The 25,048-nt window shown below is 41.3% G+C and overlaps 1 protein-coding gene across 3 annotated transcripts in view; it reads right to left on the bottom strand.

The window, feature by feature from the left end:
- SCUBE1 (signal peptide, CUB domain and EGF like domain containing 1) overlaps nucleotides 1-24,781 on the bottom strand; it is a 175,700-nt gene extending 150,919 nt beyond the window's left edge. For all 3 annotated transcript variants that reach the window (XM_027660696.1, XM_027660698.1, XM_027660697.1), the window contains exons 1-2: nucleotides 24,677-24,781; nucleotides 21,865-21,987 (exon numbers count right to left, since the gene is read on the bottom strand). In XM_027660696.1, coding sequence (XP_027516497.1) covers nucleotides 21,865-21,987; nucleotides 24,677-24,764 — 211 coding nt within the window. In that variant the 5' untranslated portion in view covers nucleotides 24,765-24,781. The remainder of the gene's footprint in view (nucleotides 1-21,864; nucleotides 21,988-24,676) is intronic.
- Nucleotides 24,782-25,048: the final 267 nt, after the last annotated feature.

The raw sequence follows: 25,048 nt of genomic DNA, 5'->3' as shown, positions 1-25,048 counted from the left end.
ATTACAGTGGCAGGAATTACAGGAGTCCTGGAGAAGAATTAGATGCACCAAAATTATTAAGAAGGTGTAGGGCCACTTAAAATAATGTCAATATTCTGCCAAGAACCTATCTGGGCTTAGTGTGCTCTAAGTGCCTAATTTATAATCCCTGTATATTGAAATACAGGGATTTTGTTTTGAATTTGTTTTCTTTAAGTGACACAATTCTTTTTCAGTCTGGTGGGATGTGTATGTACCTTATCCATACTGGGGCTGGCTCTTCTTTCATTATGAGAGGTGACACTGACACTCCCCCAGAAATTTGTTTAATTTGTGGTTTTTTGCAACAAAGAGATGGTACTCTCAGAAGTTCTCCCAAGGCCACCCTGCAGAGAAGCAGCTCTTCCAGGGGCACACACAACTTGGCTAAGAAATGTCCAAAATGAAAACAAGAATCAAACTCTTCTGCTTCCACTATCAGAGTATTTCATCTGTTTCAGCAGAGAATAGAAGACACATCAGCACACAATAAGTAATGTCCAAAACACAAACCAACAGTAAAACAGTGAGGGAAATGCTGGTTCCCACTTTGCCTGAACATTTTCAGCACTGCCATGAAATTTACTGTGTGCTAATCATCTCTTCCAAGCAGCAACCAGTTTTGCTAGAAGGTGGCACAGAACTTGTGCCAAGAAAGTAAAAAGTCCACCTCCAGCAAAATTCATCCCCACAGTTGCAATTCATTAAGTTCCAAAATCATTACAACAGACAGAACAAAATTTGTCAGCACAGTCACAGAGGATTGTGGGCAGAGCTACTGAAATCAAAGTAAATGTCTGCAGGAGCTGATGAATTTTGGAGGAATGTCACAGCTCAAGTGTCACAGAAGCCTTATGGCATCGACATGCAAAATAAAGAATGGCTGAGGCCTGGAAGTCCATGAGCCAAATCCAGCTTTTAGTGTTGAATTCCACAGATTTCCACAGAAAATGGGAAAGTGTGCATTGGCACGATTTTTATCTTGGCATCTGTCAAGGCCACAGATCCCAACACTCACAATGCAAGAGAAGATGTTCAAAAAGGGGGGTGGGATTGAGTAAAATCTGAGCCCATTTTGAAGTATTTCTTGACTAGTAATACAAGGGAGAGATCTGGAGCTAATTTACTAAACAAAAACTTCAACTGACTTTGAAAGGAGTAATTGATGCGCTTGGACATTTTAAAATAAATAGCCAAAGAAAGCTGTCTGCCCACATCAGTTGCTTCTAATTTAGAGAGCCACAAACAAAAGTTAGCACACAGGTATATTCTGCAGATGTGGAATATCTCCTGAAGAAGCTGGATCCATTAGATAGCCAGAAAAATAAATAATAAAGTCTTTGTAAGTTCGTCCTGATGGATAAATCCACATATTTCTTCAGCATCTGAAGAAAAAAAATATTTTGGTGTTCATCCTTATCTGGAAAATACAGTGAAAGAGGGACTAGGGAGACATTAAATCAGAAATTAAGTTACATGCACACTGACAAAAATACAAACAAGTTTAAGTCCTGGATCCCAATCAGATCAGCATCTTATTCTTCTTAATGACTGGATCTGGGGACTGTAAAAGCCATTAAGATAGGTAAAAATCACATGGGGATCTTTGTATTTACTGTTTCTTTGGCAGATTCCGCATTTAATATACTTCCAGCAGATATACAACACACACTGGACAACCTGAACCCCTGGCATTTGCATTTCTCATATCAAGTTGCACTTTCCTTAAGAAGGGGACCAGTTCCAGACCTAGAGGCCAGGATTTTGGTTATGTGCAGGCCAAATTTGCCAGCAGTTCTGCAAGGTGACACTCCAATGATCAGATTCTCCAGAAGGGTTTAGCACCAGCACATTTCCAAATGTTCAGAAGTATCTGAAGTCCACTCAGCTCGACCCTTAAAATTTGAAAGAACTGACTCAGCCTGATGGATGGAGGATCAGGTGGGAAAATGATATTCCTGCTGAAACACCACCTCTCTCTGAGTTCTGTGGTATCAGAACTCAGCTTTTACTCCGAGTCCACATTTTATGAAGAAAACGCTGACATATCGAGACTCATTCAATTTTTCTACTCCAAAGAAAACCTTCATCTCAGAGTAAAGCCCATTTCTGAAAAATCCCTTTCCACAAAAAGCTTCTTAAATTAAAATCTATCATTTGTTACATCAGGTTCTTCCGGAGATACTTTTCTGACTCATAAATGTTCGCATCTTTATTCTTCAGATGCTGTGACCTTGGGAAGGTTACACTCTAATGAATCAGAGGAACACAGAGTGCAGTTTTTACAGCTTTCCAGTTGCCATGATGTTTTCAAGACCCTTGTGCCAAAGAAAACTGTAAAATTTGATAGCCATTAGGACCAGTCTAAGAGGCAAGGTCAAGGGTGGGCAGGCTGGGAACAGGGGAAAATCAGAACAAGCAGCCTGATGTTTCTCAGTGGAGAAAGAAAAAGAACAGGTCCAATACGTTGTTTAACACTAGTTTTTTATTCAATATAAATCCCTCCAGAGCCTTTCCACCATGGGCACTGCCTCTCCCACGTTTTTCCCATTAGTGCATCCACAAAGAAGAAGAAGAACAACAACAAAAAACCAATTTTACAACTTCCTTCAAAAATGTCACAAACCCCTGTTTTCCAGCATTAAACCAGCACTAAAAAGAAAATGCCATGGCAGCTCAGTGGAGATGATCTGGATGCAATCTGTGGTATTGTTGTGCTGTTTTTCTGGAAGCCATTTCATACAGTTTCCAGAAAAGCTCAAGTTTTTTGTAGCAGCTTTATTTGTTTCCTTTTCTTCTGTGATGGCTAAGTACAAAGTTCATCATGCTTTGTACCTTGTTAAAGTACTTGTCTGAAAAAAGGAGGGAGAAATGGAATACAAACCAAGCTATGCAGAGGTCTGTGCAGTTGGTTAAACAGCACACACATTTTTAAAGTATGAACAGTCCTATATTCAGAACTATCATGCCTAAAAGTATTTAGGATACACTTGAAAGACATCATCTCGTTTATCACTGGTTGCATAATATGACTTTATTTTCTATTAATATTTTAATATTAAGTTTCATATTTGTGCTCTAACCCCAATTACTAATTCATAATTTCAGAGAAAGCACAGAGACACGCATTGTTGATCCCTAATTTGCCCTATGTCTGAATTTTTTTCCTACTATTACACTGAGCACAGGAAACATGAATCAAATTTTCAAGTCCCACAGAGGAAGGGTGGCCTTCAAGAGTCACCTTCACTGCTTGGAAAAAAAACCCAAACAACAAACAGACAAGTTTTTAGACACACAAATCCTTCTCTAAGGAGGCAATGAAGTGCATGAACTGAGTTTATCAGCTGCAGAAAACACGGGTGTGTTTAGCACTTGTTATTTTCCAAGTTTTAGTTAATGATCTTCAAGTATTGTGTAGCAGACACAGAGAATTAAAGAATCACATAAAGAGTCACATTTAAAGACTCTAGACACATCAAGCAGCCAGTGCTGTGAACTGAATTCAGCTGCCTCAGCTCACATAGTGTTAAACGGGGCAATAGATAATGAAACTCCAAGTTGAATGGCTTTATTTTACATTTTTGGTGAATGACCTTCACATTCTTCATCCACTGATAAGAAATATGGTCTCTAAAGACTCCCTTCCTTATATTTTTCTAAAATTCACCTTCCCTTCCTCAGTTTCCTGTCTCTGTTCTCTTCCCTGTGCATTTCCCTCCTCATTTAAACTCCTAGTTCAAAGAGTTAGAAGAACATTTTTAATGGCTGGACACTGATGAGCTCATCAGACTGACAGGAGACAAAGGAATGTACCCCTTAATTCATCCTCTCAGGTATTCCTGCTTCAGTGTACATGAACTTTGCCAATGGAAAGTTCTCACTGAAGAACAGGAGAATAAACAAGACTTAAAAATATATATTAAAAATAATATATAAACTGAAAGCTGATATTTGGTACCCTTTGCCAGCCACCTAAATACTCTATACAGTCATACATAACACTCCAGGGGCAGGAATGGAGAAGAGATCAAATAAATCACAGAATCATATCACAGAATATTCTAAGTTGGGGAGGACCCACAAGAATCACTGAGTCCCACACGTGACATGGAACACTTCACTTAGGATCTTACCTTATGGAGGTTTGGACAAGTCTTCCCACTGTATTAACATTAGGTTTATACAGTGGGGGGGTTTTTGGGGTGTCTAAAACCCTTGGATAGCTCGAATCATTTATGGGAAAAAAAAAATAATTAAGCAGAGTTCTTTCCTTAGGGAACAATACATTTTCTATTCATGTATCTGAGTATTATCCCTATGTGTCATTTGCCATCTCAGCCAGCACAATGCAATCTTATCATCCATAGCAAATATTTTTCCAGACAACTCCCAAATTATTGTTATCCTGCATTAATCATCTTGAACCCCTGACTGGAGTTTGCTGCGGTTTGACATTTGTCTTAATTGATATTTAAACAGATTGGCTGCAAGTTCTTTGAACTGCAAGTGAGATACCCAAATAAAGATGGATACCTGCAGAGCCCAGAGCAGTTTTAGAGTCTGTCTTTATTTAGTAGCTGCCATGCCCGACAAGTTCAAGCAGAGAGATTTCCTGTTCACAAGCTGTTCTCAATGTGAAACATGACATTTGACAGCATTTTTCCCACCACTTCTAAATCACAGCCATTTCCACCCTGATTCCCCTGTTTTAATATAATGGGAAATGTTTGATTACACATCTAATCTTCAAAGTTCTTGGGTATCTAATGGGGGAGTATTTTTGTGCACCTTACTGCCTCCTAATGATAATCATTTCAGTAAGTCCTGGCAGGAGGTTGTTCCTGGATCTTTTAGTTGAAAAATGCACCTATAAATTTAGAGGCAGAGGTTTAAAGCAGTGAAATTAGCTCACTGATACAGACATAATTCCACTACTTTTTTTCCAGACTCTGCAGGCACCTCATTCTCAGATTCTGCAACCTCCCTTTGCATTTCATTTTTAAATGTGTGTCCACCGACAAAGGGAAACAACCCCAAGCATCGATTCTGAAGTAAATCTCTTTATTACCTGTCAGTGAATGAGTATTAACTTATTTTTTGTGACCCCTGATGTGGGGGAACAGAAGGTTTGTAAAACAAAGGGCCTCCTGTCATCCTGTATCACTTGGTCAAACTTCCTGCATTGTAAGGGACACGTATCAGATATCAATTTTATCAGCTCACCTGTTCAGGGCTGCCTTTCATTTCAACATTTACTGAAGTCATGCAGCTACTTCTAAACATAACACACAGGGAAACCATGAATTTGTGTCCCCTGACAATGCCAGACCAACACTTATGAAGCCAAAGAAACCAACTCTGCTTATTATTTTCTCACCGGCTCCCTGAATGCAGACAAATTCACAGCATCCCTCAACAGCATCTTTCACGAAGTGAAGGCCTCCCAGCATTTTGGGTTTGCATAACTATGTTTATTTTTGCTGTAAATAGTTTTTCTAACTACAGAAATGTTTATTTGCACTAGGAAGGTCTACGTGATGGTGAAAAAGCTGTAACACACACAGAATGCACTGAAAAATGGTCATTAAAACTCAGTGAAACAGAAGTTCCCTCACACTTCGTGGAAATTAAAACTCAGAGCACCCTTGGCAAGAGGAATGGACTAATATCAGCATGTTTCCTAACTGCCAACATTAATCATTTCACATTACACTTTTCTTATGCAGCAGACAGTCCGGGGGATTCTTATTTTCCTTCTCTTTTCCGTGGTGTGTACTGATAGTAGGTCTTCTTAAAAAATGTTTCAGTGCTCCAGCCTAGATCCAGATGCATTATAGTTAGTGTACATATATATAAATATATATATATAATGTTTTCAGGAGTGGCAAGTATTGCTTTTTCTTGTGAGTCCCTTGTAGGGCTGTGGGTACTCACCATTTTTAAGAAGCAAACTGTAAAATTAATTGAGATGGCCCTACATTAAACCATACGAGCTTGATACATTCACTTCAAAAAGATCTGAGAAGATTAAATTGAATAGAAATCAGACCAAAGACTTACAATATTTTTTTTTTAATCTGACACAGGCTTACAAAAAGCTCAAAGCCATTTTTGTCCATCATCCTCCATCTCTCTGCATCATATAAAAGGTGAAAAGGTTACTAGGCTACAGATTTTGTTACCATGCCAGAGTTTGGGATGATCAAGTCACATTTTGCTCCTGTAATGACAAATTGAACTTGTTACAGATCTGTGTTTCAGAATACCCCCTCTCAGTAAGTTAAACCTCACCAAAGCTGTGATGATAATGACCATACCCTAATTATGAGCACACACAAGCACTGCCCCAAACAGTTCCCAGCTCTAAGAGCTGCCTCCGCCAGAAGTCAGGGAATTTGGGCACTGTACAGTCAGGAAACGTGGAGCTGTTTTCAGGATGCCAAAACACTTGGCAGGCTCAGAATTCTGGCACAGCGTCTCAGCTCCTTAACAACAATTCTGTCCCCACAATGTGTAAAGTACCTGCCGTGCAGTTTGCTTGGGTGTGCAGATGGAATGTTTGCCATGTTTTGAAAGCCTGGCCCCGGCCAGTATCAACAAGAAGCCCTGGTTGTTATTGTAGTAGATCAATGCAAAAGAGTTTTATTTGCAAACAAATCCTACTCTGATGTAATTTTTGGATTCCAGCTATTTCATTCCTGGAACAAAGAACCCCGTCCTACTGATACATGCTGACAATTATAAAATTTTAATCACAGGGGAGAGTCCATCAGTTAGGATGCAGGGTCTCCTTAGTCTTCTAAAAGGTCATGCAGAAATTAGTCTTGTGAGCCAGAGCTCTATTTATCACCAGAGACAAACAATCTCAGAGAAAATCTAACCAACAGTGGTATGCAGCCTTTTGGTTTTGACCTTTGGATGAGTACCCACTGCCCAGAGAGGACAGAGATGTACAGACAGTGAATATTAATGCAACCCACTGGTTTTTCCTACATCACTACCTTTTACAGACTCTCAAAACATTGCATGGAGTCTGACCACTAGAGAAGAAAGCAATGGCAGAGCATCTCTGAACAGGAATTTAGGAATTTACACACTTATCTTGTGAGGGTTAGATGAAGCCAGGCTGCACAAACACCTACTTCCCCAGTGAGGAAAAGCCAGGAAAAGTGGTGAGGATGAAATTTAAAATTCAAAACCACAATTGCTGACCTGTGAATCATCAAATATTTTCATTTACAAGCTGTGCTTACATCTGATGTTTGGACAAGAAAGGAAGATAAAGCAAACAGATGCAATTTTGGCTTTGCCAAGAAAAATTAGACATTTCTGCTCTAGTGTTCAAATATCCTGTACTAGAAAGTACACACAGCTTCCATTAGTGCTCTTCAGTGGAAAAAGAGTGCAAGTGCAGATATGGAAACAGTAATGGGGGCATTTGCTGTAAATTGAAGAGTGTCCATATTCATAGCCTGGAAATTTTCCTGTGGTAATTTTTTGTTATTATATATGCTTGTTATATTGGGGAGAACTTTAGGTAGAAACAACCAAAGAACACCTACAACTCCTGCGTACTATTCAAATAATACTTCTTGAATATTATTCACAGAATGCACCATAAAAAGTCAAGCAGTCTAAAACTCCAATAGATCTCCTCCCCAATAGCAGAGGGATAAAAGTGGGTAAGTTTATATAAATATTTCTGTAAACTTATTCCCAATACTCTCATTTAGATGGTTTCTCATGAGAAGCCTTTCACAACAAAGCTATTTTATTATGCACAGATAAGCAAATTGCAGCAATATCTTGCCTAAAGACTTGATTAACAACCCAATAAACCGTTTGGGTTGGTTTTTTTTTTTTTTTTTTTGGACAGTACAGCCAATATAAGACTAGAGATGAGAGATGTCACTTTTTGAAACGTTCTTGATGAATTCCTCATGCTTCTTCCTCTCTCCCCTCTTTCTAGACAATCCCTCTTTTAGAAATACAATGAATATACACCAGTATAGTCCTAAGATACATAAAAAGAAGTCCAGGAGAGAGCACACTACAACATCCTTGCTTATCCATTAAAAACAGTGTGTCAAGGCCTGATTATTTAACTCACCCATGAATAACACAGGACTTCACCCTCAGCAACAGACTCAAAAATGAAATAATGGGATTATGGGTGTTTAGCCACGGCACCTGGTTTAACACTGTAGCCATCTAAAGTCAGCTTAAACATCCAGGTCAAGCTTTTTAAAGTACCTATTAATTTTTCACAAACGACTTGAGAGTCCTTGAGAACTGACATTCAGGAAGGTCTGTCCATCTCCATGACTGGCACAAGTGACTTTTTACAGAATTTACTTCCAAGTACACATAAAGGTCTAACAGACTTGGTGTAAAGGATTTTTAATTTGTGTTTGGTTTATGCCAGCAGGTAATGCAGCTGCTGGAATTAAAAGCAATGTGAATTAAATACAGGTATGATCACACAGTTCAGCAGTGCTTCCTGAACACGATGCACTAAGAAAAATCTTGAGTCTGAGTTCTAAGAAAATAGAGTTTAAAAAAAATCAGCTCTCTCCTAAAGTTGATTTTTTTTTTTTTTGCCTTTAACTATATGCCTGTGATGGAGAGGTAGGGGCCTATTTTAAATTAAAGAACAGAAATGTAAAACTGGGACTGGGAGGATGAATTTCACATGGTAGCTTAAAAATTCACAAGTACAGAATCTTTTTCACTAATTTTTAATGGACTTTGAACCTCCCAGCTGCAGGTTCCTTGGCCCAGGTACACCTCATCCAGCTTTACACACCTCCACTGGAGATCTCCCCATCTCTTTATTTTCAGGACACGACTTATCCAACCTTTTTTTTGCCTCCAGTAACGCAAGGTAAACTGCACTAAGGAAATTTCTCTCCATCAACTATAAAGGGAAAATAAAGCAATTTAAGTGTAGTGATCTGTACTACAGAGTCCCATCTTGGCAGAGATGATATCCACCCTTTGTCCTCTTCAGATACCCTTGAAATGAAGAGAAACTCTGTCCCTATCCCAAATGCTCAACACACAGAGCCAGGACCTGCCTCCCTCCCAGTATAATAGACTTTATTTTTACTGAAAGTTAAGTCTCTGAAAGGAGTGCAATGACCAAAACCAACCGTCTGACCACAGCTTGGATGTTAAAATAAATTAATTACGAGGGCATGTTATTAATGGCTGTAATGTGCCTGATGTTTGTATTGCTATAAGTTAATGTTTGTATTGATTCGCATATTAATTTTGTAACTTCTGATCCCAGAAAACTTTTAAAACAAAGGGCAGCAACGAGTTTTCAAATTACCCGAGGAAAAGTAAAGTAATCCCACCCCCTACCAGTCAAACAATTTTACAGCCAGCAGACTGCACAAAACCACATGGAGGAGATATTTTTAATTAAGTGCAATATAAGGAGAATAATGGTTACCCAGATTCAGTCCAAACAATTATTATCAAAAGGGCCTTAGCATTTTAAAATAAGCCATTTAAGAAAGGCTCAGTGTTTTAAACATAGGCTGTTTCCGATTATAAAGTAGAGCTTTTAATTAAGATTAGTAAGGCCTAATACAAGCTATAATTTGGTTCCTTTAGTTAGCAAATGTCTATTAAAACTGAGCAATTAAGGTTAAATGGGTTGAAGCATTTAAAGCACTCCCTCCTGCTTCAAATACTATAATAGAAAAGACTATGTCAGTGACTAATTCAGACCAGAAGACATGTATTTCCCCTGTTTTTTACTTCCCTGCTGATCACAAAGTTTGCTAAAGAAGAAACCCTTGGTGAACTAGATTTTCAATGGAACAAAAATATATGTTTGTATGTTACAGCTTATTGTCCACAATTTAACCATAAAATACCATTTCTGTGATTTTATATAGTATAAAGTTTGCTCCTATTATGTTTTTCCCCTTAATTTTATACAGTTTAGTAATAAAAATATGTAGTAAACTTGCCAGTAGCATATTTCTCTCTGTGTTCATACTTGGCATAATGGTCTTCAGCAGCTGTGTGTGTACTTGACAGGTAAAGGTAGAATTATACTCTGATTTGTATTCCTGAAATAAATGGCCTTTTAAAGCATTCCCACCTCCCCTTCCATTTCCCATTTTCACAGCTTTTTCAAAGACTTAAACTCTTCATGCTTGGTGTCATCTTTAAGATCAAGTCCAGACTCCTGCTAACTCAGGCAATTGTATCATGGAATCCCACTCAGAATAAAGGTTGATGTTGTCTTACCATTGAGGAAAAGGCCACAGCAACTACCACCAAAATGCCTGCCTTAGAAACAGCTAAAAATTATGACTAGTACATAAATCATAGCATTAATGGTCATCACTAAGGGCCTTTCAGGATAAGAAGTACAGGAACACATTCCAGTAACTTCTTTTTGTGGAACAAAATCCAGTGAAAGCACTTCTGTATTAACTCAAATTATGTCACTGAGCTATTATAGAAAATTAAAGCAACTGCTGCTGCTGTCCTGAAGATATTTCTGTGTATTCCCTAAATGCTAAAACTTTTAGGTTTACCTTCATAAGACCACAATGTGATGCACTTCTTGCACTTCCCTCAAGAAAAAGATTTTAAAAAAGTATTTCAGAACAGGCAGTGAAAGGATGCAAAGTGCCAGAGGGATAACAATGAGAAATACTTTTTATATGCCTTTAGAAGTGATTGTTAACACTGAGTGACAACACCTTAGATTTTACCCATAGCACAAAAGAAGTATTTTCCTAGTCAACAATCACGGTATAAACAATTTGATGGGGTTGTTTCCATTGTTAAAGTTTTTGAGAGAACTGTAATATAGAAGTTCTTCCATTCTGAAGCCATAATTTCCTTAAATGTACAACTGCACATAGAATAAACTGCTGCCATTTTCACACGGTGAAAACAGATAATAAAACAGATTATATCCAACCAAAGTATTTTAGTCTTTAGGTTTTTATCTCAGGCCAACAGGCTATTCCTCTGTTGTACCCCTTCCCTGCTCACTCTTACAAGCCAAAACAGTCACAGGGCAGGGAAATCCTGGCAAGCCCTCGTTTGTTCCTTGCTCCCTGAATAAATCTACACACTCCAGCCTGAATAGAGGTAAAAGCACTCTCCTAGGAATTCAAGCCAAGCAAAAGCCACGGGGTTCCACTTGTGTCTGCCCTCTGGTAGCCAAATAATGCAGGAGGGGCTCCCTCCTGGCTGTGGGTCAGGCTGCAGCACAGCCCCAGTGAGGCTGCCTTTCCCCAGCACAAAGCCCTTGGGAAAATCCCACTGCAGCCAGGAATCAGGAGCAATCCCTCTGGAGCACCTGCCTTTACAGCGTGTGGGACAGCAAAGATGAAAGGCCAGATGAGCTGGATCACTGTGCAAGCAATAACTGGGCTGGTTTAAGGGGAAAGTGGCGTGGGGAGGGGGGAAGGACGTGGGAAGAGGAGCTTTGATCATGTTCATCTTTAGGCAGGTTGGAACGCACCAGGAAAAAAAATAAAAAGGGAATTTCTAAATGAAGTTGGACTTTGGTGCTCTGTAGGTAGAGAAACACATTGCTATGTCTCCAAGTCACGGTTTTCACTGACTCCTTTTCCAAGGAATTTCTGCAAACAGGAAAGTGCAAAAAGAAGAAAGGCACAACCCTACCCAGCAGAGACTGACATCTCTAGAGGCAAAAAGTCAGATACCAAATTCCTCCCGTGCATGTGCTGCCAAACAACTGAGATATGCATTACCTGCACTCCCTGCTCAGCAAAGCAAATACCCACTCACTTCATCCCCTTTTCCCACTGCAACAGGGAGACTGGAAGTTTAGAATGTGACCTCTGCTTCCAGATAATGAAATCAGAACAAAGGCACTTCAGAGCAGCTTCCCCTCTTACAACAGCAAGAACCAGAATGCACAGCAGTTACATCTTGCAGGATTTTCAGCAATGATACGTCCAACAAACACCTACTCCTGCAGAGGTTCCCATGCTCTGAAGCACATTCTGCACCAACACCATTCCCTCCACTAATCCCCAAATTGATATTATGCATTGCTCTTTTTTCCCCTCCCCCCCCCCCAGTTAAACTTTTGATGTTCTGTGAGCACAACGCCTTGTTAAAGAATTTTCCAAGTCAACAATCACGGTATAAACAATTTGATGGGGCTGTTTTCATTGTTAAAGTTTTTGAGAGAACTGTAATATAGAAGTTCTTCCATTCTGAAGCCATAATTTCCTTAAATGTACAACTGTACACAGAATACACTGTTCCATTTTCACACAGTGAAAACAGATAATAAAACAGATTATATCCAACCAAAGTATTTTAGTCTTTAGGTTTTTATCTCAGGCCAACAGGCTATTCCTCTGTTGTACCCCTTCCCTGCTCACTCTTACAAGCCAAAACAGCCACAGGGCAGAGAAATTCAGGACTGACAGTGGTTCATGCAGACTAAGGCATGGGAATGGTGGGATACAGCTCAGCAACCTCAAGCTGAGAGGGGTAAATGAAAATCAGCTTCCACATTCTAACAGCTCATCTGCTTAACTAATAGCAATCAGAACAATCTGAATATTGCTTGATCTATTTAATATCTCTGATTCTTTGGCGGCTGAACTGTAAAACATCATCAGTAGTTGTGAAAGCATGGGCTTGAATTTGATATATGTTGTCTGTGGGGCCCTACAGCACCAAACTGCTCGTGTATTAAGCACTAAGTTCAGGTCTAAAGCAAGATAAAGGTCTCATATCAGCTTGTTAAGTGACCCAGATTTTTTTTTTTTTTTTTAATTCACAGGTCACTGAAGGAAAAACTGTGGCCTTCTATAGGCTCCAGAGAAGCAGCACAAAAAGTAAAATAATGCCTTCAATTTAATAAAGAATTTACACAGAATTAAAAGGTAACAGCTTCTTAAGATTAAGCACCTGAGTACTTTGATGATTCAAGGCATCTGAACAAAACAATTCTTCAAACTAATGTAAGTGTATTCCTTTTGCTCAGCATCTTAAATGTGTAGCAAAGTCTTGAAATTTAAGGGGTCTGTCACACACTCCCTTCAGTTTCTTACAACTCTGACAAATATTTATGTATGAACTATGTTTTTTCATGCTTTAAAGCAGGTCTGCTTTTTACAGCTGAAACTTTAAACAAATATATACATACTAAAACAAACAAAGAAAAAAAAAACAAACACAAGAAGTTGTTTTTTTTTTCCCTGAAGTGATTATATGGAAAATTCACTGCTTTGCTATGTTGAAAAAAAAAATCTCCCCCCCGTACTTGGACAGATTAAATGCTCTCAGATTTTGTTTCCTACAAGGAGTCGGGGAGTTCCCTTTCAGGAGATTTCTCAGGATAAAAAAAGAAAAAAAAAAGATGGTCAAATTACAGCTGAAAATTCATCAAACAAAACCCAGCCACTTAAAAAATCATTACAGAAAAACCCAAAGAACATAATAAACTCAAAGCTCAACAACAGGCACCTGCTGAAATTTATGCAGCTAAAGTTTCCAAAACAACCTTTGTAGGTGTTTTTTTTTCCCCAGCCTTTCACAACACAATGGTTCCATAAACTGAACCAGATTAGGAAATCTATTCACCTTATTCACCACCACCTTCTCCCTGCCATGTGTCCCAGCCTCTACATCCCAGTTCATTGCCTTTTCAGTGCAGAACTTCTTACAGGGCTAGCATTACACAATCCTTTGTGTTTTCTTCCACTTTTAGGGGCATTATTTCAGTGATATTCTTCACAGAATAGCCCCACATCTATTGCACCTGTGTGAAAAAACCAGAATCAGGGAAAAGAAATTGCCTAAATCACTGCAGAGGGAGAATTGCTGCTTTTGGGACCAGCATTTATATCCATTTGCCCTACAACTTCCTGCCACACATCCTCCATCCCAGGGCTGCCTGAGGTTTGGTCAAACCTGTAGTTCAGGCTCACAGCTATCCTGGGTACAGAGACTATATCCACCATCCCCTTCAGTCTGTATCCAACATCCATGATTCCCATGACCTTCAGAGTGTCCTAACAGCACGGGTGCTACCTAAGAGAGTGGATGCTACCTGCCTCAGATGCAGAGGAGACAAAACCCACATGAGTGGAGTTGATTTGGGCAAGGGAGCAGCAGAGGGTCCTATTCCCTAAATCCTTTGCCACCATCTAACCAGAGGTTCCATGACCTTGTTGTGCATCAGCCTCAGAATGTGTATTTTAGGAGTCCCCATAATCAAATGGGAGCTAACAAATGATGGCAAACAGCCATGTAAAGAGGTTTTTCCAGCCATCCACTGAGGAAAGAGCCATGGGAACAGCAGGGAATGTGCTGAGGGACAGGTGAGCTGAGCTGGGGATGGGGGCCAGGAAGGAGGTGGAAAAAAAGGAAGGTAAAGGGAAATCTGAGAGCTGGTTTGACTTGAAGACAGAACTCAAATGAAAGGAGCAGTAAAGGGTATTCAGAGCTTACAGCTGCCAGTTCTCCAGTCCCAGAAGTCTTGCTGGGTAACTCTCCCTGAGAGAGAGGACAGGAGAAGGAAAATTGAATAAAATAACAGAAAATCCACGAGGAGAGGACAAAAGAGAAGTAGTTTTTGCAGTAAGGAAGTGACAAGGTTAAAAGAGAGCTGAGTAACAGAATATACAAGACAACACAGTGAAGACTGTAAGGAAAAGGGATTGCACCAGAAGGTGACAGGTGGGAAAACGAGGAAAAATAGACAGTGTCTAGCACATAGATAAAGAATGAAGACAGAAGAAGGACAGATTCTTACCTATTGAACTTAGTGAATTTTATTTATGCCCCTTCAGCTTATTATCATTTTCCTGGTAGATAACTCACACTTTATATCTGGGGGAAAGCAGAAGTTCCTCCTAAATACAGTAGAAGTACCTAAATCACCACAGGAGGCCACCCTGGGTTCTGCAGCTCAGCAACTGTTGAGACTGATGAAATTTTATGATATTTATAAGTTCCCAGAGTACCCATAGACCATCCAGCAGACAGAGAGCTTATCAACTATTTAGAGAAGTGTCCTTGGAAAAAAACCATATTTTTTCCAGAGTGGGAATCACATGTAATGCTGTTGAAGAATGGGGCCGTATTTCTAGTGGTGTGGATTTGTTTATGCAAAATACAGTGATAATTCTATCTGAGAAGCATTTCTGGGGAGAAAAAAATAAATAAAATCGGAGTGGATGCTCTTTTCCTAAGTAAAAATGGAAGATTTCCAAAGTGGACCACCGGGGGAGCTGTTCACTGAAGCAGCATTATGGGCTGGCAGAAAGTAAGAGGTAGGACAGAGTAGGGGAAAAAAGGGAGAGGATAAAACAAAAGGGTGTGTGACACATGGGGACTGATGGCCCTGTGAGAAGATAAATGGGTCATGTCAGCCCAGCTAAGGGATATTCTGCTTTTATGGGATAAACTACTGAACAAAGTTGGAAAACTAAAGCAATTGGAATAAACAAAAAAAATCAAGGCTCAACTCTGACCAAAACAAAAGCTCTATTCACTGAAAAAGCATAAAGGAGAAAAAAAAAGAAAAAGTTATCATAAGCTTTTAATTCACTTAGGCTGTAATAAAATTCTGCTTTAATAGAGAATGTTCTCAGGAGTATTTTCTTACTTCTTCTCGGCTTCTCCATCCCCTAAGAAAGCTCATTCCCTGAAGCAAATTAGAAAACTGGCAAGTCGGAATTGAGCATTAAATGGTACCAGACAATTTAAAAAGAAAAAAAGCACAGATACAGAAGACCTCAGAATTTAATTCTGGGAAACACTAAACCAAAAATTATGCATCAAGTTACCCTACATGTAAGTAGGACCTAAACCAGCATCACAGACTTGTAGCAACAGGTCTCATCCAGCCATGAGGGAAGGGTGACATGAAGTACAATATCTGACATTAACACCATCCGTTAAGGTGTTGTAGCTCTAGAAGGCAGCTCCAGTGTCTAACACCCACCACAGACCTCATTCAGGGAAATCAAGGGTGTCCTTGAAAGAATTAATTCACCTTCAACTGCAATTATAAGAATGATCAATCAGGAAGGAGTCACTTAAGCTGCCTTGTTCAGTGGCATCACTGTCACTCTGCAGAGACAGAACGAGTCTCAGCTCCCTAGAGCTGTGCAAGCATCAGGATGCCCAAATTCCAGAAACCAAAGGACACCCAGCTCTCACACCACATCACTGATGAAGATGGGCCACTTCAGAATTAATTGCTGAGAGTGGACTGATGGGACAGCACAGAGCTCTCAAAAGAAATGGGATCACTGCTCCATTTAAAAGACATCCAGAAGCCCCTTACTCACTTATCCCTGCAGACGAGAGGGGGCTTTAGTGGGAGATACAGGATCAGGAGCTGGGAAATGAGAAGTCTCAGATGCCCTGTGCTGTTTCCAGGCTGACTGATTCAGAGAGCAGCCCTCTCACAATATTTGGGTTCATTTTTGAACGGCATGAGAAGAACACAGCAGGTATTTCAAACACCGTAGTAAAACAAAAATCCAGTGTGTCAGACCATGAATGAGCTTCCCAAGAAAATGAAGGACTTTCTGAATTCAAAATTACTGAAGATGGTAACAACTGGTTTATCTATCCAGTTTCTGATTCAAGTGCAATGAGCTATCATTTTAAACTTCAGTATATTGCTCTAAACACTGTGAGTAGTTTAAATTTTGGCTTCGGGATGCTACTGCACCTGCAGCATGAAGATAATCTTTGTGAGTCCCTTCCAACTCAGCATATTCTGTGAATTCTGTGTGACAGATTTGAGAGTCTCAAATATGCCAAAGTAAGAAATTCACCATCCTGCCGTTTCCACAAAATTAGAATTCCTAGTTCGGAAAAGGGTTTTTAGTTGGCAGTTTAGAGGTGATCTGTGCAGAACTCTGTGCTGTTCTCTCTGCAGCAACAGGTCACCTATGAGACAAAGTCAGGCATCACAGAGCATCAGTGGAAATAACAAAATCCAGGGATATCAATGCAAGAGTTTTTTCAGATACAGCATTGAGTTTATCTCATCCACTGTACACAGAGAAATATTAGGAACTATGGCAAAATCTAGGAGATTAGGAGATGCCTTGCTAAATCGGTTGGACATCTTCCAAAAACTTCCTTCAGCTCAGCAGCCTTTAAATAAGCACTGGGGGTCAGAAAGGACAATTGGTGTGTGTTTCCAAACGGGCATATGAGGAATATAACCTGCTGTGAGGCTGGATATACCTGTGATTGAGGCAGGAATGGTTTATCTTATTTTGAGATCGTGTTTAAAGCCAGTGAGGTGCCACCCGTGGGGTAACCAGGAATGACAGCCCTCATTGCAGGTTACCACGACCACCTGCCTGTTTATCTGGAATGACTGTTTACATTAGGAAAAGGACTGCAAATACATCAACACGTGACAAACTTGCATCACTAGAACTGCACAGGCCCACTGAGCCAGTAGACAAGCAGAGCTGCTGCTGATACAGCACAAATTTCCAACATGAGCAGGAATGTGAAGATCACCCTCTCAGGGCAGACTTGACCAAGACACTTTGCCATGGTATGTGTATGTCGCCCTCAGCAAGAAGTCCATCAAAAAAATTATGAAGCTTCACAGCAGGAAAAATAATTAAAACAAAAAGTACAGCTAAAAACTGTGAGCATTTCTGTACAAAAAGTAACGTGGTAACACCTGCATGTGATCAATTATTAAAAGAACTGAAGAAGAGTGACGCAAATACTATGAAAGACAGAAGGAAAAACACACTCCTAGAGGAAAATCACAGTCAATAAGGGAAATCTCAGAGTAGAGTTTTGCAATCCAGAAGCAACAGGTCCCAGTGAACGTGTCTTAAGAAAAAATCCCGTCCACCCACTCACATCCTCTACACACTGTAGAGAAAGGGTCCTACATGTAAGGTATAATCCAAAATAAAAAAACACCTATAGCTAGAGCAACTCACTGGAATTACAGTCACACTGAGGATAAAGAGTAGGGTAAGGAAAAAAAAACCATTTAAAATAATGTTAACACAGTAACTGGATATAAAATGGGCACAGATGAACATCAATGAAAAATTACACAGTATTTCAACCATTAATGAGGTGAGGGTTAGGAGTAGCCAGAGAAGTAGCACTGGCAAAAAAAGCTTCCTAAAAACCAGGTTTAAGAGCTGAACCTCTTCATAAACTGCTCGGTGACAGAGTATCCCACAACACCTGACACATTGCACTGAAGACAGAGAAGGGCCACCAAGGCACAAGGAGCACCAGGACTTGGAATCCTTTTGAACCCTCTGGAATTTCCACTGCTTTGGCACTGTTTTCCAGCTCATGATTTTACTGAGATACCAACCTGTGGGGAAGCCAAAAGTCAGTGCAGAGAAGGTAAGGACAAAGACCTAAGGAGCATGAAGATGACTGCATTTGAGAAACTGAATAAAATCACAACAGGGAAGATTTCCTAGATGTGCCAAGGCAAGTAAATCAATTAATTATCAATTAATGGATTTTATATATTGAATAGAAATAGAGAATTGAAAGCAATTACTTTTTTAAAGATCACCTGGGCTGGATACCTCATTCTGTCCTATGAAAAGGTCAGGCAGAGAATTTGTTTTCAAAGGGATACTGAACACAAATATTATGTGATATGGGAAAACATCACAGCAATGCTGACCATAAGGCTTTACAAAGCACAGGGAAAAAAAGAAAAAAAGCTATAAACTGAAATCTACAGAAAGGAGACAGGCCACAGGAAGAATGAGGAACTCTTCTCTTTGGAGAAACAACTGTGCTCTGTGGGATGAAAACAGGTCAACTGGTTCAGGCAACAAGGCTCACCAGAAAATAAAATAAAGAAAAAACATAAGGCAGCTGTCTGACAACAAGTCATCCACAGTCCTCAGAACCTCTGGAGAAACCCAAGCCAAAAGATAGTTTGAGAGAAAAGCAAAGTTTGGAAAGAAATTCCCTGCTAAAGGAATTCAACAGATTGTCAAGAAAATGTTTCATTTCTGTATAATTGCTGGTAGAGCACCACGGGTCCTTAAAGAAATGGGTTTGTCTTATGTATTTCTCCCCACCCTTTAGCTCACAGCAGCAAAACACGCACAAAATCCTGCCCAGGTGGCTGGGCTCCACGTTTACTGCATTGACCTGAAGATACCACTCTTTAGAAAAACTATAAATAAATACACAAGAGCACGCAAATATATATTCACATGCTGGACACGTTTCCACAAGTATGTGCTCCATTGCTTTTCTAAAACCTAAGACTCATCAAAAAAAAGTTATTTCCCATACTCTATTCCCTTTCTCCAAAAATGGATTTCAAGTGAACAAAAGCAATATTTAAGACTGATGTTTAAAATAAACAAACATGGACACGTTTCTAAATTAATTGCAGTGCCTCAGTGTAACCTCAACTAAAATTTATCAGAATTATTTTGATCATGTAGTATAGTCTCTTTAAGCTCACTGTACTGCATAAACTGCAATTCTGCTTGTTTAGTAAAATCTGGTGGCACGGGAGAGCCTGGAGTATAAGTGAGTTATTTATGCTATATAAAATGTTCTTCAGACATGAAGCAATACAGGTAGATTGCTACAGACATAACTAATGAAGCACATCATCTTTAAAAATGTTACCTTTTTCTCACAGGTAACTAGTTTCAGTGATCAAAAGGCTTATTTAGAAAAGCCCAGTTACAAACCCTGAGAATCATTTAATGACCCAGCTTTAGTTTTGGCACCACAAAGACCATCCAGTGGATTTCATTTTTCTTAATGAAATAACATTAAATAAGTTACCTTCATCTTAAACAAATTACCTTTACCTTAAAAGGTAATTTTTAATGGTTGATCACTGAAGTTGTCTTGTGACAGAACACTAAATAACCACCCATGAATTAGCCTGTTTATTTCTGTAGGTTTTGAATACTTAACCTCAAGAGGGAAAATAAACCTATCCTACACGTACAGCAGGCCTGAGGCAGATCTCAGATCTGCCACTGACTTGTGTGACCTTTCCTTTTAATTATGAGCTTACTCACTTATGAAAAGGACATAATGATACCTGTCCTACACTGAATGTATGTAACTTCAGTCATTTCGTGCTTCAAAGTACTTTGGGATCAAATTAACAGGTACTACACAATTAATTTAAAACAAGCTCCAGATAGGAAGCATTCAAAAACACTTCAAGCTTTCCACTCATCCAAAAGTGTGATATTAATTACAACCTGAGACACACAGCTGATGCAAATCTTTAGAACTGGTACCATAATATTGTAAAAAGGGTTATATATCATGCAGAATGATACCTGGTTCAGACAGCTTGTGTTCATTTACCTGACTAATGCTCAATGTCCATGCAGAATATGTTGCAGCCTGCCCCAGTTCACTTTACTTATCAGGCTTGTCAGACACTGATTCTATTAGATATGAGTTTGATATCAGACACAGAATTTCCATTATTCTGTACATCACTGAAAAGAGGAATCTTGGTTTTTACTACTTACTGAGCTCTCTTTTTTAATTTTTACAAAGCCAGAGTAAGTCAGGAAAAGAGATATATGTATATTAAATAAGCATGAGTGTAAAATATGTATATTAAATAAGCATGAGTATAAGCAGTGTCTACCATTAAACAGAGCTTAACAACAAAAACATGAATAGTTAAAGCTTAAGGAAACTCTTGATGTGCAAAACCAACATGAGTACCAAAGCTGAGAGTGCTGTAACTTCACAGCTGGGGCCTTGAGTTTCCTCAGAGTTCTGCAGCTCTTTCCCTGGAAGGGATGAGGAGAGGAAGAAGGGGTGCTGAATGATTATCCTGTTTGCAAGGAAGATAATCTGGTTTCCAAATGAACAGCAGCTCAGAGCAGCAAGAGGTGGACAGTAGGAATTCATCTTTGTCAATTTAAGCCCAAGACAGAAAAATATGACAACCACAAAAATGCTTCATGAGGGCACTTGAACAAACACTTTAGAAGTCCATGGAGAATAATACGTGGTTTCAGATTTTTGTAGACTTCAGCAAAGTCATTTCTAGGTCTTTAATCTTTTTAATGGACTGGCTATAAACATTTTTTTAAAAGCTTCATTCTACCATAGAAAGAGAAGGACTTGGAAGGAAAATTTTTATACCTGCTAAGCACCTACAAGTAGGAAAAAATAATACTCTTGCATCTTTTATTTGTAGGGCTGTGATTATAATATTCATTCTATTGACCAGAGAATCTCTCTGCTGAGATTCAACAGGCAAGATGGGGGACAAAATCTGAAATATGAGTGTACACAGTGCCTAATAAAACATGCTAGGTCTTTCTCAATTACAAGAGGGCATATAAAAGCAAAACAACATTTTTTTTTTAAGTCTGTATAAGCACAATAATCTGAAATACTTCCTTTTAAAACAGTGTACCACAGATTAGAAATATATGATCATGACACATTCATAGAGTCAAAGAGAAGCAAGTTCCAAGGTCCTGGTCGAGGAGATGCAGAAAAGCACCTACCGTAACTTGCCCGGGGAGAACGGTGGCCAGTCCAGGGGGTGATCCAGGGGCCCATCCCATCCCATCCCGGCCCATCCCGCGGCCGCGCCCCCCTTTTTAATTTTATCTTTCAAAGCAGGCTGGCGGGCACGACGTTTGCGGTGCCGGACAATTAGCAAGAGCAGCAGGGGGATGCTTGCCAATAAACACCCAGATTTGAGGTTAAGCAGCTGTAAATCTGCATTAATCGTTTCAGGAATTCAGCTATTTACAAAAGCTTTTAAAGAGCAAACAAATAAGAGAAGGGAGAGGAGGAGAGAGAGAAGAGGAGCCGATCTGTCCGTACCTTCACACTGCTTCCCCTCCCCTTTATAGCCCGGCTTGCAGATGCATTTGTAGGATTTCGGTGTGTTCTGACAGATGGCATCGATGTGACAGTCATCCGTGGCTTCTGCGCACTCGTCAACATCTGGAAGCACAGAACGAACCCCAAGGGGACAGATCAGGAGGGAGACCTGAGGCACACAACACCAGGGACAGAAACTCCCCTTGGAGCTGTTTGCCCGCCTGCCTTCCCAGTGTCATCCTGGAAATGGGAACATCTGAGGTTAAATAACTGAACCTGCCAACGTGATGTTCTCCTCAGGTCGCTTATGAGCACTGCTCCACCGAGCCACAGGGACTGGCTCTCACATTCCCGCATTAGGAAATCCTTAGACACTAAAAATTAGCTTCTGCTGTATAAGTCTGGCACTGGAGACCCTTACTAAAAAAACAGTGTTTAAATGACCTATAAGAGGAGAGAAAAAGACCATTTGCGTGTTCTAGCAAAGAGATTTTCCTAATTTATAAAAATAGACTCTAGTTTAAATAAACTCCGCTGGATGGGGAATGAGAAAAAGGAAATATTTGAACACCAAAACCCCGTTAATACTTTTTACTAACAGGCAAAATAAATAAATAAATAAATAAATAAATAAATAAATAAACGGCAGACCATATGAAACTTGGTAAGTCAGCGCGGAGGAAAGCAACCTGCAAAAACATCATCTACTTGGACTTAAACTCATTTAGGAGGAAGAAAGTCCCAGCAGTTTCCCCGGCCCCTGCTCTGGAAAGGGGGCAGCCAGACCGCTTGTTTTCAGGGTAGGAAGCCTTTACAAACATTTCAGTGACGGGCATTCGGATTTAAAGAGGATGGGGAGGGAGGAGGATGAGTGAGAGACTCGGTAGTCGTGGGAATGTTAATGAAGTGAACGTAGGAGGGGAAAAAGAAAAAAAAAAAAAAGGAAAAAGCAGCAGCTCTGACCTATTCAGGGATGGGGTGTGCTGCTAACAGGGGCACATTTAAAGCCCTGCCTAACCTGCCCTGCCCCCGCAGTCCCCACAGACGGTCCCCGACCACCGCCGGGGGAGGCGGTGCCGCCCCCGCCCCGGGGACACCGGGCGGGCAGGGTCGTGTCAGCAGCTCACCTCACGGGGATTTCCTCCCCATTTCACACCAGAACCACACCTGGGGCTCCCGGGAGGAGAGAGGCGGGCAGGGCAGCGCGCTGCCCAGGGGATGGAGCGGAGCACAGCCTCCCCTTTATGCCCGCGAAGGACCGAGGGCACCGGGGGAGTCGCGGAGGGACGTCCAGCGAGAGACATGTGCAGCTGGTTTCATGCCAGCGAGATTAACAGATCCTCCAAAAAGGTGCACTAAAGTGAAAACAGCTTTGCTGTCAGCTTGAAATCCTAACGCTAATTGTTTCAGAAGTGCTCACTCAGCCATCTCCAGTGATAACACACGGATCCTTCAAAGTCACCGGGGACAGGAGGGGGCTGTTTGGAGAGGGGAGGATAAGCAGACATTGTGGCATGGCACACAGCAGAGAACTTGTCTGGGAGGTGCAGACCGGGGCGGCCCCGCGGGGCACCTCTGGGATCCCAGCAAGAGAATTCCCTGGACTCTGTATTGTTGTGGGGGATTTTTTGTCTTTTTTTTTTTTTTTTTTTTTTTTTTTTTTTAAGAAAGAGGGGAACAGCGCAATAAGCCCCGTGATTTTAAGGAGAAACGCAGGGCTGCTGTAATCTGTTCCCTTCTTTCTTGTCCATTCGTTTATTTTAACCGCCGAGCCGGTTCAGATCTAGCCATGATTTACGTGAATTAGCTTAGGGGGTCCGAGGGTGTTGCCTACATCAGGCAGAGATTCAGTCAAGCACAAAAAGAAAAGAAGTTTTTGGGGGGGTTGGTTTTTGTTTTTCTTCTTTTTTTTTTTTTTTAAATGCTTTTGGTTCATACTTTTGAGTCATTAAACCGGCACCCATCTCCCATCAAGATCAGCAAGAGTGACAGCTGGACTCTTTATAATGCCGTCAAAAATTCAAACTGCATTGAGCCAAGGGGGACATTTCACAGCAACCAGAGGATGCCTGGGAGTCAGGCGTGAATGCCAATGAGTCAAATGAAAGGGCAAAACCAAATATGAGCCCTTGCTCAGCTCCACATCTCACGTTGCGTTTCTCGGACTTTAGGAACTTCTACGCTGACTTCGTTCATTTTGCTGCATTCAGACTCCTCTGTCTGAGGGATTTTTACACGCATCCCCCTCCCAACCCCTCCCCGCTCCGTACTTCACCTTAAAGGATTACTTCTAGCACAGCTTCAGAGACTGCATACACAACTTCCAAGAGATCACTTCGGACTTACAAACATTCCTAGACAGACAGGGCTAGGAGGAGGGGGTTTGATTTTTCGGGGTGTTTTTGGGGTTTTTCTTAAAGCAAAGATTTAGTATCATTACTGCTATTAAACAGAGCGTAAGAAACGCCAGGTCTTCGGGTTAATGCGCAGACAGGGAAAACCTGTGAAGATACCCCAGGGCTCAGCACAGACTTATCTCGCAGGCACTTAAGCAAAGTAACTTTTTCTTCCCCATCTCTCCCCTGCACGAGTCCCTCGGCTCCGGCTGTGTCAGACACGCGAGAAAACGCCTCCCCACCGCAACTTCCAACCCCCCCGGGTGTTTGGAAACGACCCTCCCCTCGGCACCTTACAGCGGGGCGAGAGCGGCGCGCAGAGACAGACGGACAGACAGACACGGTTCCCCCCCGGGGGCCGCCGCGGCGGAGCTCCCCCTTCACCCCCCACCCCGCCTCCCTCCGCTTCTCCTTACCTGCGCCCCCGCTGCCTCCCGCCAACCTGCCGGCCCAGGCGAGGGCGAAAAGCAAACAGCAGCGGCGCGCAAAGCAAACAGTGCCCATGATAACGATGCGCTGGCGGCGCGGGAGCGCGATAAGGGACGCGCCGGGGCGGCCGCGGAGCCGGCGGCGCTGACGCCCGCACAGCGCCCCGCTGATTCGCCGCGGAGCCGCCGCGGGGCGGGGACGGGCGGGACGGCGCGGGCAGGGCCGCCCACGGGGAGGGAGCGCTGCGGGACAGCGGCCGGCCCGGGGGATCCCCGCAGAGGGGCCGGGAACGGCGGGGGACGCGCCGGGAACGGGACGCGCGCGGAGCGGTCCCCGCGGAGGGAGGGAGGGAGTGCGGG

This window comes from Corapipo altera, unplaced genomic scaffold, assembly GCF_003945725.1.
Source record: "Corapipo altera isolate COAL_440 unplaced genomic scaffold, ASM394572v1 239, whole genome shotgun sequence".
Taxonomy (NCBI): Eukaryota; Metazoa; Chordata; class Aves; order Passeriformes; family Pipridae; genus Corapipo; species Corapipo altera.
The sequence above is the reverse complement of the archived record's forward strand: the minus strand, read 5'-3'. Positions and strand labels throughout refer to the sequence as shown.